At 41.9% G+C, this 13,893-nt stretch overlaps 1 protein-coding gene across 5 annotated transcripts in view; it reads right to left on the reverse strand.

The window, feature by feature from the left end:
• Window positions 1-13,893, reverse strand: part of MAPKAP1 (mitogen-activated protein kinase associated protein 1) — a 138,640-nt gene that overhangs the window by 66,828 nt on the left and 57,919 nt on the right. For 4 of the 5 annotated variants that reach the window (XM_025194501.1, XM_025194498.1, XM_025194505.1 and 1 more), the window contains 2 exons: window positions 2,497-2,537; window positions 2,324-2,455 (listed from right to left, as the gene is read on the reverse strand). In XM_025194501.1, the coding sequence (XP_025050286.1) occupies window positions 2,324-2,455; window positions 2,497-2,537 (173 nt within the window). Of the gene's footprint in view, window positions 1-2,323; window positions 2,456-2,496; window positions 2,538-4,160; window positions 4,379-13,893 lie in introns of those variants that run through there. The other variant, XM_025194506.1, reaches the window with a different exon arrangement.

Consider the following 13,893-nt stretch of genomic DNA (forward strand, 5'->3'; position numbering starts at 1 on the left):
CAAGTTCTCAGTTGCCTCATGTAGTGTCCCACTGACCTGCAACACCCCCTAATACTGGTCTGCCTGCAGCTGGGTCAGCTCATGTTTTAATACCCTTCTTGGCCTTCGCCATTCCCAGGGAGACCGTCACACCACTCCCCCCAAACAGAGGTTGGTGTTTTACAGGATACTGTACTCATTTACATGGGTCAATGGGATGTGTATCGTGTGCGGAGAGAAAGCGTGCCCAGACACTCAGACATTAGTTGCATCTTGTACATTTAAACATAGACTAACACCACTCAAGGATCACCCAGCTGATCAACAAAAGTTTAACCAACAGAAAATGGTGATTAATAACGGCAAATGAATGACAGCGTCTGCAATTACTCCTACATTTCTCCACCAGTGTCAGAACGCTGAGATGTGTAATACATCACAGGTCTCCATCTCTCATCTGCTCTCTCGCACAACTAGAAGAAACTCTGGAGCCAAAACACCAACCTACAAAACACTTGGTCCTTGAGAGGGCTCACCTTCCAATGCCGCTGTACATCCACAACACAAAATCGGTTAGCATTCAGGGATCCTACACGAACACAGCTGACTAATTCTTAATGCCGCACACACAACGGGCGTTGTCCTGTCAACTGGGCTACCGAGACAAGCCTACCGAGTTATCAGCTCACTTCTAAAAACACGGGACTCGTGACTACAAAAACATTCCTGAGGAATCCAGGAACAAGGGGCAAATTTGAAAGTTTGACTTATTTAACAAATAAAAGCATCAATTATGTTATCTGTCCTTTGCACCAGAGATGAATCTCTTATGTTAACTAATTACTTCTGACCTCATGATGCAACAGACACGAGGGTAAGTATTTCTGCAGACTCTATGGAGGTTTTCTAAAAGCAAAGGCATCCAGATTAAAAAGGTATGCAGTAACTATTTCATGGAACATGTACGACCCATCACAAAACCACTACCTGTACTAAAAGGAGCAAGTACTCTGGTGTGACAAACTAAATCTCTTTTTCAGTTTCCCAAATTTAGAAGCAGACATTTTCGTAGCAAAGAGGTAACCAATGATTACAGCAGATATTGAAAAATCTATTGATAGATTGAAGCCGTAAAAAATGTCTAAGCATAACAGTATATTTTGATCTTTTTTATTGCATGGGTGATTGAGGAAAGTTTTACTAGCAAATATAAAAGGTCTGTTTTATGATAAAGGGGTGTCTCAATTAAAGAATAAAGCAGTCTTCACAATTTCAAGTACAACTAAATTTTTATGATAAATTTTGCATGTTCCCAATATCCATATCTTCCTTTTAGTGGTGTCTTCAAAACACTAACATAGAGGATAAGGCATCTTAGACGCTTAGCCCCCATAGAATCAATTATTTAGGGAAAAAGAAAAGCTTATATAGATTTCACAATTTACAGCGCAAATATTCCACAAATTACTACAACAGAAGGGAATTATGTTGGCAAAGTGCCATTTTTAAAAGGGAGGGAATAAAATTAAAGTTGTGCGCACAACCTTAACTCTGCAAGCTTTGGGACACAAACGCCCTTCTTCAGGCATAGGGAGACTCTTCCAAAGTCTCCTTACGCCTGAAGGGTGTTTGTGCTCGAAAGCTTGCAAAGACCCTTTTTTCCAACTGTTTAGTTGGTCTGATAAAAGCGGTCGCTTTGACCCACAGAACCTTGTCCGCCTATGTCCTTAGAAAAACACAGCTACAACCAGCAACCTTAACTCTGACCTCTTTCGTACACCCATACAACACAGTTTAGTCATCTATTATCCAGATGCATAATCTGTCTCAAACAAAACCCTGGCAGCTCACATCAGCGATGTGGCCTTGCTCTTACTGATCAGACAGTCGGGCCGGGGCAGAGAGAGACCCCGAGATGCTGCACACCACTTGCTGTTATTCTTAAAGCAGGTTTAGAGATCGTTCCTACCTGGTGCACCAGTGACGTACCTGAACCACTAAGCAGCAGCGCAAAAACTAGGTCAGGCATAAAGTAAAGAAACTGTCAGTGACACTAAGAGTGGTGCAATTTATCTCATTTTTACATAGAGTGTTTTGAAACGATGATTCATTTACACATCCCTGGCTTCATATGTTTAGCATTACAGAGTACCCAGTAGTTTAATTGAAAGAGAAATAGATATAGATGTGTGTGTATCGCTCACAAGGAAGTATTGATAAATGTGTAGGTGGTTCCTGTAAGATTTATCTGTAAAAATATTGGCATGGAGATCCATTTCATTATGCAAAAATGGTTGTAGCAAAGAAAATTAGAGATCAAGAGGTGGCAAAGAAAGAGCATTACTTTAGTTTGGGTTCTCGTCCTTCACTCGTGTACTGCCAGCATATTAGTCCAATCAGGTCATGCACCTTGGCATTTGCTATCGTCACAACTGTCATTGGCTGTAGTTTGTCTTGGCTTGCATGCAATGGGAGGGAGACATGGATTTTTTTGGTTGCAGTTGTTCCAACATGACCTAGACATCAATTTTTTTGGTTGCAGTTGTTCCAACATGACCCTGTTGGAAAAAAAAATGCATTTTATTAAGCCAAGTAAGGGACAACGTAAAACAGAGACACCACATGCCATTTTGTGTGGGCTACAGTCTATTACAGTGGCTAGAACCAAAATGTAATTTTTACTTTCTAAATGTTACATGAGTTATTATGCGTGTTTAAATAAAGTCCAATTCTTTTCAAGCTATTAAAAAAATCTCTGCATGGATGACTGTGAAAGACGAGTCTCACGTTAGACATATTTCATGCATCTTCCCAATGGGAAGTTCCCATGGGGTGGGGGGGTGGAAATCAAAACTGTGGCAACATTCCCTATTCCCACAAGATCTTAAATAAGGAACAACTCTGCCACCCTACCCGCATGCCCAGCTAAAACTTACCCTCGCCCAGCACTGTCTGTAATGCTGACATTAACCAACTCTAAACTTTTGCTCTTTCCCATCCCCTTTCCCCTGCTTGCAGATGACTGCCGGGATCTCTTCCCTTGACTAGTCACTCTTCTCCGCGGCATCCCTGCCCCTAGCTCTGGTGTGGGCAGAATCCTGCCGCCCGCAGCATAAAAAAATGCTCAGCTTCATTATCATTATCAGCACCAGTCCCCAGTGGTTTCAGGAGACAGCTCAAAACTGCCCTGAGTTTAATTTTCCATGAGTTCCTCCAGCTTAACTCAGAGACTGAACCTCCCCTCTCCTCCTCTGGTGGAGCAGAGAAGGGCTCAAAGGAGTTCCTACTATTGTGCAAAGAGGGCTAAGGGTTAACGCGCAGGGGGCTCTTTCCCACTGTACATAAAACAGGGGAGGAATGAGAGACTGGTCTGCACATAGCAACAGAAAGGCGGAGGAAAGGGCATGCGGTGGCATGTCTGGGAGAGGTCAGGCTGGGCAGGCCAGCAGGCAACAACAGAACATAAATTAATGGGACAACATGCAGGAATCTCATGGGTGCAAAGGATTCAGAAACACTGCCTCTACGCATAAGGATTACATGGCCACGGGCTACAAGCTGCTGCAAAGTGCTCCCACCAGGGAAAACCTACGTTAACCCTGCACCCAAGTAAGAGACTCAACAGCGCAATGACCTGCCACGCAAAGAGATGCAGGGGGGATTAGCTGGTTAAAAGTCAACATGCTGTCTGTATGTCCCGGCAAGAACAAAACCAACTTATAACTGACTCCATAGCTAACCACTTAAAACTGAAGACAACCAAGAAGGATTAACTGGTATCATTGCATTTTATTGCAATTTATTGTATTAAAAAAAAAAATATTTGGCACCAGAGAGATTAAGACTTAATTGAAACATAAAGATCTATTACATTTGTTAGAAGACAAATCTATAGCTGATAGGACTCTATTTTTAAGCTAATAACCTTTTAAGCAGCAAAAATATTTTACATCCCCCCCCCCAAACAAATTAACTGACATAAGGATGATATCCTTGCTTCATACCAAGAGAAAGAATTCTTTGTTAGTAATTCCAAGTAACCGAATAAAAGTATTTATACTGGACACCCTGGCCGAGTACAGAAGACGTGAATGTTGTATGCTTGTTGCAAAATCAACTGATTTTTCACTGTAGTTTTAAGTTGCAAAAGTAAAAATAATTTAAAAATGAAAAGAATTAACCTTTGCATGAATGGTCGAACTGGAAAGTACTGAAAAAAATCCCCCAGTCATTTTCACCCCCTTTTCCGTCCAGCAGCCACCACTACAGACATTCACATCCCGTTCTAGGAGCGCTGAGCAGCCAGAGGACACGAGGCTCGTGTGCTGCAGGATGCCCAATGCTGCTGCTGGAGCTGAACTGCTCTTAGCAGTGGTGGGAAGCGCCTGGAAAGTTCCCCACTCTGTTCCGAGCCCTTGGCAGACATCAGTGCACGCTGGGCTCACTACGGGATAGTTACCTTTCCGGCTACAAGAGCTAGAAATGAGATTAAAAAAAAAAGAAATCTGAAGTAGAACGCAATAGATATAGACCAGAGGAGCTCAATCCCGCAGGTCAGATCCAGTCCACAGAGCCATGGCATGGCGGTAGGGGAGCAGTGGCAATTAATACTGCTACCCCTTCTCCACTGCCAAATTTCTAATCCCCACAGGGCCAGATTGGCACCGAGACCTCCCCTGTGGCTGGTTTGGAGCTGGGATCCCCCCTGCCACCCTCTGCATGGCCAGATCGGGCTCTGCTGCGCCTACCCCACGCCCCAGATCAGGCCCACGGACAACCAGACACCACCATGCCTCTGACCCCCCGCAGTAAAAACGTGAGCACCACTGCTACAGACCAATTACCAGAGGCAGAAAAGTTTAATCTAGCACTCCAATTTACCCCATGTCGTAACACGAGAACAAGAATACATCCACAAAACTGGTGGCAGAAGTAAAAGTGCTAAAAGGAAATAGCTTTACACAATCAAGAGGACTGGAAACTTCTTGCTGAGAGGTATCATCGATGTTAAAACCACAGTGGGATTCAGAGGAGGGCAAGGCATTTGTGTTGATAACAATCCACTGTCGCATTAGGCAGAAAAGATGTGTGCGAGCGATAGAAATACTTCTGTGCCAGTGTGAACACCAATCAATCCCTACCTGAATGGGATTAGGAAGGAACTTCAAACTGTGGAGAGTTCATTACTTATCAGTCATCTGAGCCAGGCTACAAGTAACGGGGCTGAATAAAGAGGGGTCGGTCTTGGAGTCCACTTATTAGTCTAAGTTCCCAGGAGCCAAACACCTAGGAAGGGTGGATGCAGCTACAGCAATCACAAGTCACACTATCTTCCTGGAGTTTCAAAAAGCTCGCTCACTGGGGAGGAATCACGCAGAACCAAGTGAGTCACTGCCACAACGTGGAACTCCCTCTCTCGCCTTGAAAAGCGGGTTCCATCTAGAGACTTGGGTGACCCAGGAAATAAAACATGATTACCCAATTCAACAAAGTGGCATCAAATTTATTAAAAGATTTTGTATAAAATTCAATGGAAAATCCATTTGGGGCCAGGGGCCTAACCATTTGGAGTTTCCTTAATAGCCTCCAATAAATCTGGGAGGCATAAAGGGGCTGTTAAATTAACATTTTCTTGATCTGTCACCTGTGGCACAGTTAATTTGTCAAAAATTCTTTTAGCTTGTCACTGGACACTGTATATGGTGACAAATGAAGTCTGGAATAAAACTGACAAAATATCGCCTTAATTTTCTAAGAATTGCACATTCTGGTTCCATTAGGCTTTTATTGTTAGAGATGCTAGGTCCCACCCGCCTTTCATAGAGGTAAGTGGATCCTTAAACTGGATCCATTCAAACGCATTTAAAAAAATACAAGCCTCTCAGAACCATTGCTCACGGGCAGGCTAGCGCTGTCACACATCCCACAGTCTGACCTCACCGAAACTGCAGCGTGACATTTTCACCCGATTTCACCATGCAGAGACAGAAATGCTGCTTGGCCAGAGAAGGCAGGATCCTGTGGGTGAAGTGCAGGGTTCCCAGGCCTGCCAGTGGCTGGCTGTGATCAGGACCAAGTCACTGAACCCCTTTGGATCCCAAATCTCCCACCAGAGCAGCAATGCACTTTATCGGACTCCTTTAATCATTCATGGTGCTCCGAGTTTATCTGTGGATATGCACAGTGCAGCTGGTCTCCTGCTGCTTTGAACTGCAGTCCCTCGCTCTGAACGCAACGTTGCTGAACAATGCAAGTTACTGAATTAGTAAAAATGCTTTCTTTGTTTTATACTGCTTTTTAATCAATCAAATAATTGGCCAATTTACTGACTGGGGTGGGGGAGGAGAATGAAATGAAAATAGAAAGTAGGAAAGCCTTGCTATTAATATACAACTTGCATCTCAAAAGGAGATTTGGTAGGAAGGGAGGCTTTGCTTACAGGAGTCCCACATATGAAATGCTTTCTAAAATGAACAGCGCCACAACAGAGTAGGACGAAATACATGATTTGTGGGGATCCAGGAGGTCTTCCACATTCATCTGGGCTCGCAGTGTGCAAGCGCAGGCAGCCTGACGGTACGTACAGATGCTGCTGCAGTATCCAGACACAGCGCTGCGAGTTAAGGATGGAACCAGGAGCTCCACTATGAATTTTCATAGCTTTTGTGGGATTGGATCATTAGTGTAACGAGCTCGGGTGTTTAATTATACAAGCTGTAGGTGCTATAATGATGACAGCATCCAGGAAACAGTTTATACAGAATAAATTCCATTGGCCTCGTACAGTTTTAGGAAACCCCTACATTATTAAATCATTTTTTACAATAAAATCAATATGCTTTAAATATAAAAATAGGGCTTTAAAACCATAAAGAAGAAATACATATTTTAAACTCCATCAATTGGTGCAATACAAGGAATCTTTTTATGATTTAATATCAACTTTTAATGAGAGTCCATCAGAGAATGTACACCTTTCTCCATTCCCAGATGATGCATCTCTCGAAAAGGTTACAGTGTGGCCATTAATACACTTCTAAATTATATAGGAAATCTGATACAATCTGAGCCTACCCCCAAGGACAACTTTATCCTAAACACAGATCTAACACATCTGGATAATGAAAAGCTGCTAAAATATTCAGTGAGAAAATTGTGCATGTTGTACCCCTCTCATGTCTGGGGTTTTTTTCTCTGAATATCTTGGTGGAAAATTAAAACAAAGTCCATAAACATTTCTTAGAGAAACATGTGATTAATTTTGTAACAATAATAATTTATTGAATCTTCCTGTACAATAGACTTCTATGACTAAATATTATATCACTTTAAAATTAGATGTTCTAATGATATAATGCAAAGATTTTACTGAATCATTATTTAGTGAAAGTCATAAAAACCTCTTAAAATTAATCTTTCATGCACATCCAGCTTATCCAAAGTTAGCATTTAATTAGATGGCCTTGGCACAAATGAGCTTACTACTTTATTTGCTCAATCAGTATATGTCTCTCCAGTAATTATAATTAATTCAAGTCATTGACTCACCTCCTCACAAACAATGTAAAACATTAGACAAAATGGAAACAAATGGAGATCTTTTTCCGAATGTAAAATTTCTCCTCTCCCCTAAATTGTATAAGTGAAATGTTTTTATTTTAGCTGACAGACTATTTAGCACGACAGACCATTTAGAAATCATATCCCACATGTGACTCAATCTAATACGTATTTATACCAACGTTTAAAAACGGTTCAAATGTATAAACAAACAATCGAAACCCAAACAGATTAAGTCAAATTTAAACTCCCAGTTTATATGTTTTAAACATAAATAGCATCGCTAAAAGACGAGGTGATCCAAACTCAAATGTTTCCATCAACGAAGACAGTATAATGCTTTTGTGGGTAGGAAACACATGAAAGCCGCTGTTTCTCTATACAAACAACAGATTCTTTTCTTTAAGTAAAACACACTGCTAATGTTTCTAAGGCTGATCATTTGCTAATAAAAACAATAAGAAATTGGACAAACTAGACGCGCAGTTTATTTGAAAGATAAAGCAAGTTCTTAGGAGAAGAGGATGGAGGCTGGTCAAAAAGAAGGATATGAAAAACCAACATCATAACTGCCTAGCTACTCCAGAACGGTTTTAGCACGGTTTTTAAACACGTGCGCCAGAACGCCTGGTAGCATCGCACAGCAGGGAAGTAGCATTTTGGCGTTTGGTTGGGCTGCGAAATCCTGGCTGAGACCGTCCCACCCCGTACTGCAGGGGGGTCCACAGCCGAGACGAGTCCTCGCCAGGGAGACATGGGCCTGGGATGTGTCGACTGCGGTGCAGGCAGCCCCTGCGCTGGATGAAACCCAGGTCCCTCTGACAACATCCATTTGTTTATTTTATTTACATATTTTCCCCAACAACTCTCACGAAACCATCCATTCAGCCGACTTCTATGTTCATGTTCCCGGGAACAGTGCTAGGTGCCAATGCTCACGTGCAAGCCGTGCTCGTTTCCTTCCCTTCTAGGATCTCGTGTCCCCAGCGTCGCACAGCCAAGGATGGGAGGCAGGAGTGGCATTTGTTTCATCAGGTGATAATGCTGCCGTCAGCCCCTCTCCCCGTTGTAAGACGCTGGCCGGTTTAAGTAACCTATTCGACAGGCCAGTAATAATGCCAAGGAAGCTACGCTGGTGATCGGAACCAAGTAATCAAATTAATTGTCAATAGCTGCTCCCCTTGCTAACACATGGGTTATCATTTATCTCACTGTGCTGCATATAGCAGAGTTAGCAGATCGCAAAGTAAAATTCCATTAACACCCGTTCTTAATTTATCTCATTCATGCTGTCAATGCTCATAAAAATTTAACCCTGTGATTTCCTGTTATACAAAACATAACAAAATATTAATATTTTAAAGCAAGGTAAATACACTATTTTCTATACTAAATTGTTGACTTCACTTAGCATGTCTGCCTTCAATAGCACCACACCATTTTTCAATTAAAGGTCCAGATGTTTCAAAGGCTCCAGTAGGCAACGACAGTTATGAGAAATGCTTTATCTGCATCGCAATGATCACTACAACATCAGCTCCAGGCTGCATTAACATACTCATGTTTTATTCTAGCCCCCCTCCTAACATACCAGTTAATTATACAACACACAGCTGAGAAACATAACCTCCAGAGCTGGACAGTTTCCTTACAAGCTTCCACCTGAACAAATTTTATACAGAACCTCAAAAAATGGTGAATTAAATATAGAACTGCACAATCAAGCATTCAGAATTATTGCCTGTTCCCTGCTTGGCATTCACTCCCACAGTTTAATAAACCTGGGTAAGCTCTAAGCAAGGAATAATATATAATTCATATAACAGAGGCATATTCCAATCATATTAAAGTGTACTTGCTTATACAATTCACCTTAAATGAAAAAAATGTTTTCCTTAAAAGTGTTATAAACATGATTTCCTGTTCTGCTTTTCTTTTGCCAAATTCCTTTGGAAGTGAGGGGGAAAAAAAACAGTCCCCTGTTATAGTCCAAGAGGTCTCATTTACTTTAATGCTAATACCAGTCTTTAGACAGGTTCAGTCCATCTTTTCTCCTGCCATTTCCAAATGGCATCTTCCTAGGAGTGAAATACAGCCCTATGCAGCAGGCCAGCACAAGACCTATGCATCATTAAAGTCATGCACAGGACTTCGTGCCAGCCTTTCACTTCAGCCAAGGTGGTATTGGCTCACCATGGAGATTATATTCTTATCAACGCAGTTACAACCGTTTGCCTGGAAAACGAAAATGCACATTTCGATTTATCAAAATGCGACTGCGATAGGCGCTACAAAAATGCATTCATTTCACAAAATGAAGTCACCTCGCTTTTCATATACCTAAGGAAAGGGATGGCCTACTTTACAAGTATTATTTACATTTTCCTCAGTAATAAACATTTTAACTTAATACTGGGGAATAAAGACTTCTTCTTTGTCATAACAAAGTGCAACAAAAAAATTTAGGATTAAACCCTACACCCATAAGCATTATTTGTTTGTTTAGAAATATGCCATGAAATGTTTTAATGAACAGATGCTATTCAAAAGATAAATGCCTGCACAAATATCCAATCCTTAAACAGGTCTGACACTCTAATCCTATGCTGCTGTTGCATAAAGCAGACAGCTTAAGTTCCTTGAGGACATTATCCAACCTTAGGTGGAACGTTTTTAATACATCACCATGTCACTTTTTAATGTGCCACAATCTATTAACCACATGGCAAACTAACAGGGATTTTTAAAATATGGGTTTTATAGCTTTGTGCTGGTGATTAATTAAATAAATAGCCAGCATTTCACAAATCATCCCTCTAATTAGTTTAAACCAGACACTTTGCATTCACTGGCATTATTGCCATCTGAAGCTCACAGAAGGGCAGGAGCGTTACAACGACGAATCTGTGCTCTTCTGAAACACATCGTCACTGTGTAGCCACGGCTGGCACGGTACCACGCAGCCCCGAGGCAGAGGTACAATCTTCACAGGTGCTGCAGTCAGCTGGAATTTGACTCCAGCTGCTTGGAAAGATGTTCTGTTTAATTATTCTCCCTCATCCTGAAGGAAACAATGGCGATAACAAAGAGGAGAGCTGTATCTGAAATGCAACCTCAAGTAGCAAGCTGTACGTTCAGAACTGCGCAAATATTTAAGGTAATGCCAGACAGGCAGAGTGATGAACGAACCGTCTGTCCTCTTTCAGCACTTCTCGGGGGCTGCAGTTACAGGTTATAAATGCTCAAGTAGAGCACATTTCAGGAAACTACCCAAAACTAATCATTAAAAAAGGCCCAAATCTAGGGGCTCAATTATTCTTGAAAAAGAAGAGAAAACCATCGTCTGTAAAATGTTCCTGAAAGCTCTTCATTTTTACAGTGCCCATCTAGAAAGTTTGTTACCACTCTTAGCTCAAATTAAACCCTTCATGGTTAATAAGTTTGAGGGTTAATACACGTTTTTCTCTTAAATTATTAACGGGACTCCTACCTTGTCTTAGTTTTCACATGTATGTATGTTGTGAAGTATTAAATGACACGACCATAATTCTATTTTCCCTTTGTTATTGAGTCTAGAAAGCATCCCAGTGGGTCGCAGCTCGATTACTCACTAGAGATCGGCCCTTATCCCCCCAGCGCGTGATCTCCTCTTAGTGTCGGTGGTTAAACGGAAGGAGGGCTGGTTTCCACAGCCTGTGGGAAGAGATTCACATGCTACTTTGAACAGAGATTGAGGACAAGGAACAAGTCCCACTCAAGTTCAACACATGCATGAGACTGGCAGCCCACCTCACTTCATCACTCTGTCTCAACTGCCCTCTCGGCAAAAGGGCGGAAAAACACTTCCTGACCTATTTCAGAAGCATGGTCTGCGGAGGAATCGTGTCTGGCGTTTTAGGGACACTGAAGCTGCTAATTACTGTAGCTGGCCAAAAAGCTGCATATCACGCACAGCTGACCACTGGGGTGCTTTTGGCATGGTGTGTAAAAAGTTGTGACGGCAAAGAAGAGGAACCTGCAGCATCTGACCTCTGACAAACACTCTGGACCTGATTATAATGTCAATCAGGGAACATAGGACCTGAACAGGTGAGGCTCCGCACGCATTGTTCAAACGAAATCTGAACAATTATGAATAGTAAAAATGTCAAGAAGCTGATGGAGACAGAATCCTAAAGCTGCTCCTGAAAGCAAGCCGTATCTCACTGGATGGTTGTCCTTATATAAAGAGATGTGTACGCAGAGGTAACAGGCGACATGTCCTTTTTGATATCGATTCTTGCCTTCCAAAGAAAAGGAAGAACTGTCTTGATGCTCTGTTAAACAGGACTGTCTGCTCGTGGTGCAACAAGCGGGGAAGCGAATGCCCAGAAAGTTCCCTAAGGCCTTTAAAGTAAGAGGCCCACCTTTCAGTAAAGCCAGAGTAGCCTGATGAGGTCTCTCCAGTTAAGAGGCAACCGGACGCAGCTCGAACGATGCATGTTACTGCGCAGAGCGCATCTCTGCTGTTCTTCATTCTCATACAATAAACTAGCTCCAGAAAAACAAAATATCTGCCCTGCCTCTCCCGCCTCAAATATCTTCACGGAAGGGCTCGAGCTAGGAGATGGAAGGAACACGCAGGAACATTCAAGGACCCTAGCTGTCCTGGTTTACAATACAGTACAAGACTGTGCTAACTGGCAAAAGGGCAACAAATACAGGCCCTCAGCACACTGAGCTCAGGATTGTAAGACATGCACCATGAGGTCTCAGGTTTGAGATTTCTCCGTGACTGCAGCTCTTTCTTAGTGTGCACCAGAGTTTTAGTCCAAGGGTTTTTCTCCCCAGGAAAGACTTCTCCACTGAGATGCAGTGATGTAGCCTAGGAAATTTCCCAACAGCTCAATTTACCCAGAATCTGTCCCTAGCTGTATGTCTACAGACAAAAAATGTTTGATCCTTCATAAAAATCAACACGGCAGTTTTGTCACTATATATTTTCAGAAAATGGTATTTGTTAGACGCAAAAAACTTACGCATTACAATCCTATGTCGTTTGCCAAATTAAATTATTCTTTTTTTTCCCTGTGATTGTGTCCAGAAAGCTATGCATCAACAGGCCTAGGGGAGTTGCTCATCCCCGTGTTCACTAGATAGTATGCGCAATAGATAATTATTCAAACTATATTATTAGTGCTTGTATCTGATGTTTTTATGGAAAATGGTCCTAATACAAACAAAAAGGATGAAAACCTTCATTTTTACGTCTTACTTTGTGTATACTTTCGCAGCATAATAGATATTCTTAAGTGATACAATGACTCATACATACATTGTTGTTCAGATGAAATAAAACTATAGTCCTGGCTATTTTTGGTAATTAAAGTTGCTGCAGCACTTCCCAGAAGATCAGAAAATTAATCTTAATATCTTGACTAACATCTCTCCCTGGTAATTGCATTCTAACTCTATATATTTCCGTCACGCTTCCAAATGGGTATAGGATAGGTCTTCACTTCCTACTCCTTAACTGTTGGTTCATATTGGAGCTTGTGAAAGGTGGGTGCCTTTCTGGGTCAAAATGATGCCTGAATAAAGTTTAAAAATGCGCTGGAATGAACAGCACGAGGTACGGCCATTGCTGAGATGGCAGAAGGCTTGGACTCTTGGGGTGAGAAGCTATTACGGCAAAGTGAAAACAATGGAGTCTAATTCAAGGACAAGAAAGCTACCTTGTATGTGGCAGAAAACTTACTCCAGAATTACAGCAGACTGCATGGCTGGAAAAGAAACCTAGGACTAGAAATATTTAAATGCTCTCTGTTTCTCCCCTAACCCAAGTCGCTATTTTTTCATTCCTCACATCTTTTTAGTTTAAAAGAGCTTCCCCGAAACAAATGGCTCTTGCTATTGCCAGCTGTCTGCTACCTTGGATCTTGTGCATCAATAAAGGTTAGCACCAATACTTCAATGCCATTGTGGAGTTTAACTTTAAAAGCATTTGTATGTAAAATGTGCCTTTTTAGCTAAAAGATACACTGATGGAGAATCAAACATCCACTTGTCACCTATAGCCAATATGAAAGAAAAACCACTCTGACATGCAAGGAATAGAAAACAGGCTTTAAAGCATTTCCAGGTGTTTTAATCAGAAGGCACTCTCCACCCCCATAATTTAAGCCAGCACCTATAGTAGTACAGAGTAGAGAGGCTTCAGACAGGTACACACTCCTTATGATAAGGCAGCCTGGATCCAGAAAAGGACCAAGGCATCTCAAATCAGACTCAGGCGGTCTTCAGGCACCAAATCCAAAACTTCAAGCCAATCCCGGGGGTATCTTGGGTTGTAAGGTCCCCTTGATAGGTACAATT

The sequence above is a fragment of the Alligator sinensis genome, unplaced genomic scaffold (assembly GCF_000455745.1).
Source record: "Alligator sinensis unplaced genomic scaffold, ASM45574v1 scaffold611_2, whole genome shotgun sequence".
Classification (NCBI taxonomy): Eukaryota; Metazoa; Chordata; order Crocodylia; family Alligatoridae; genus Alligator; species Alligator sinensis.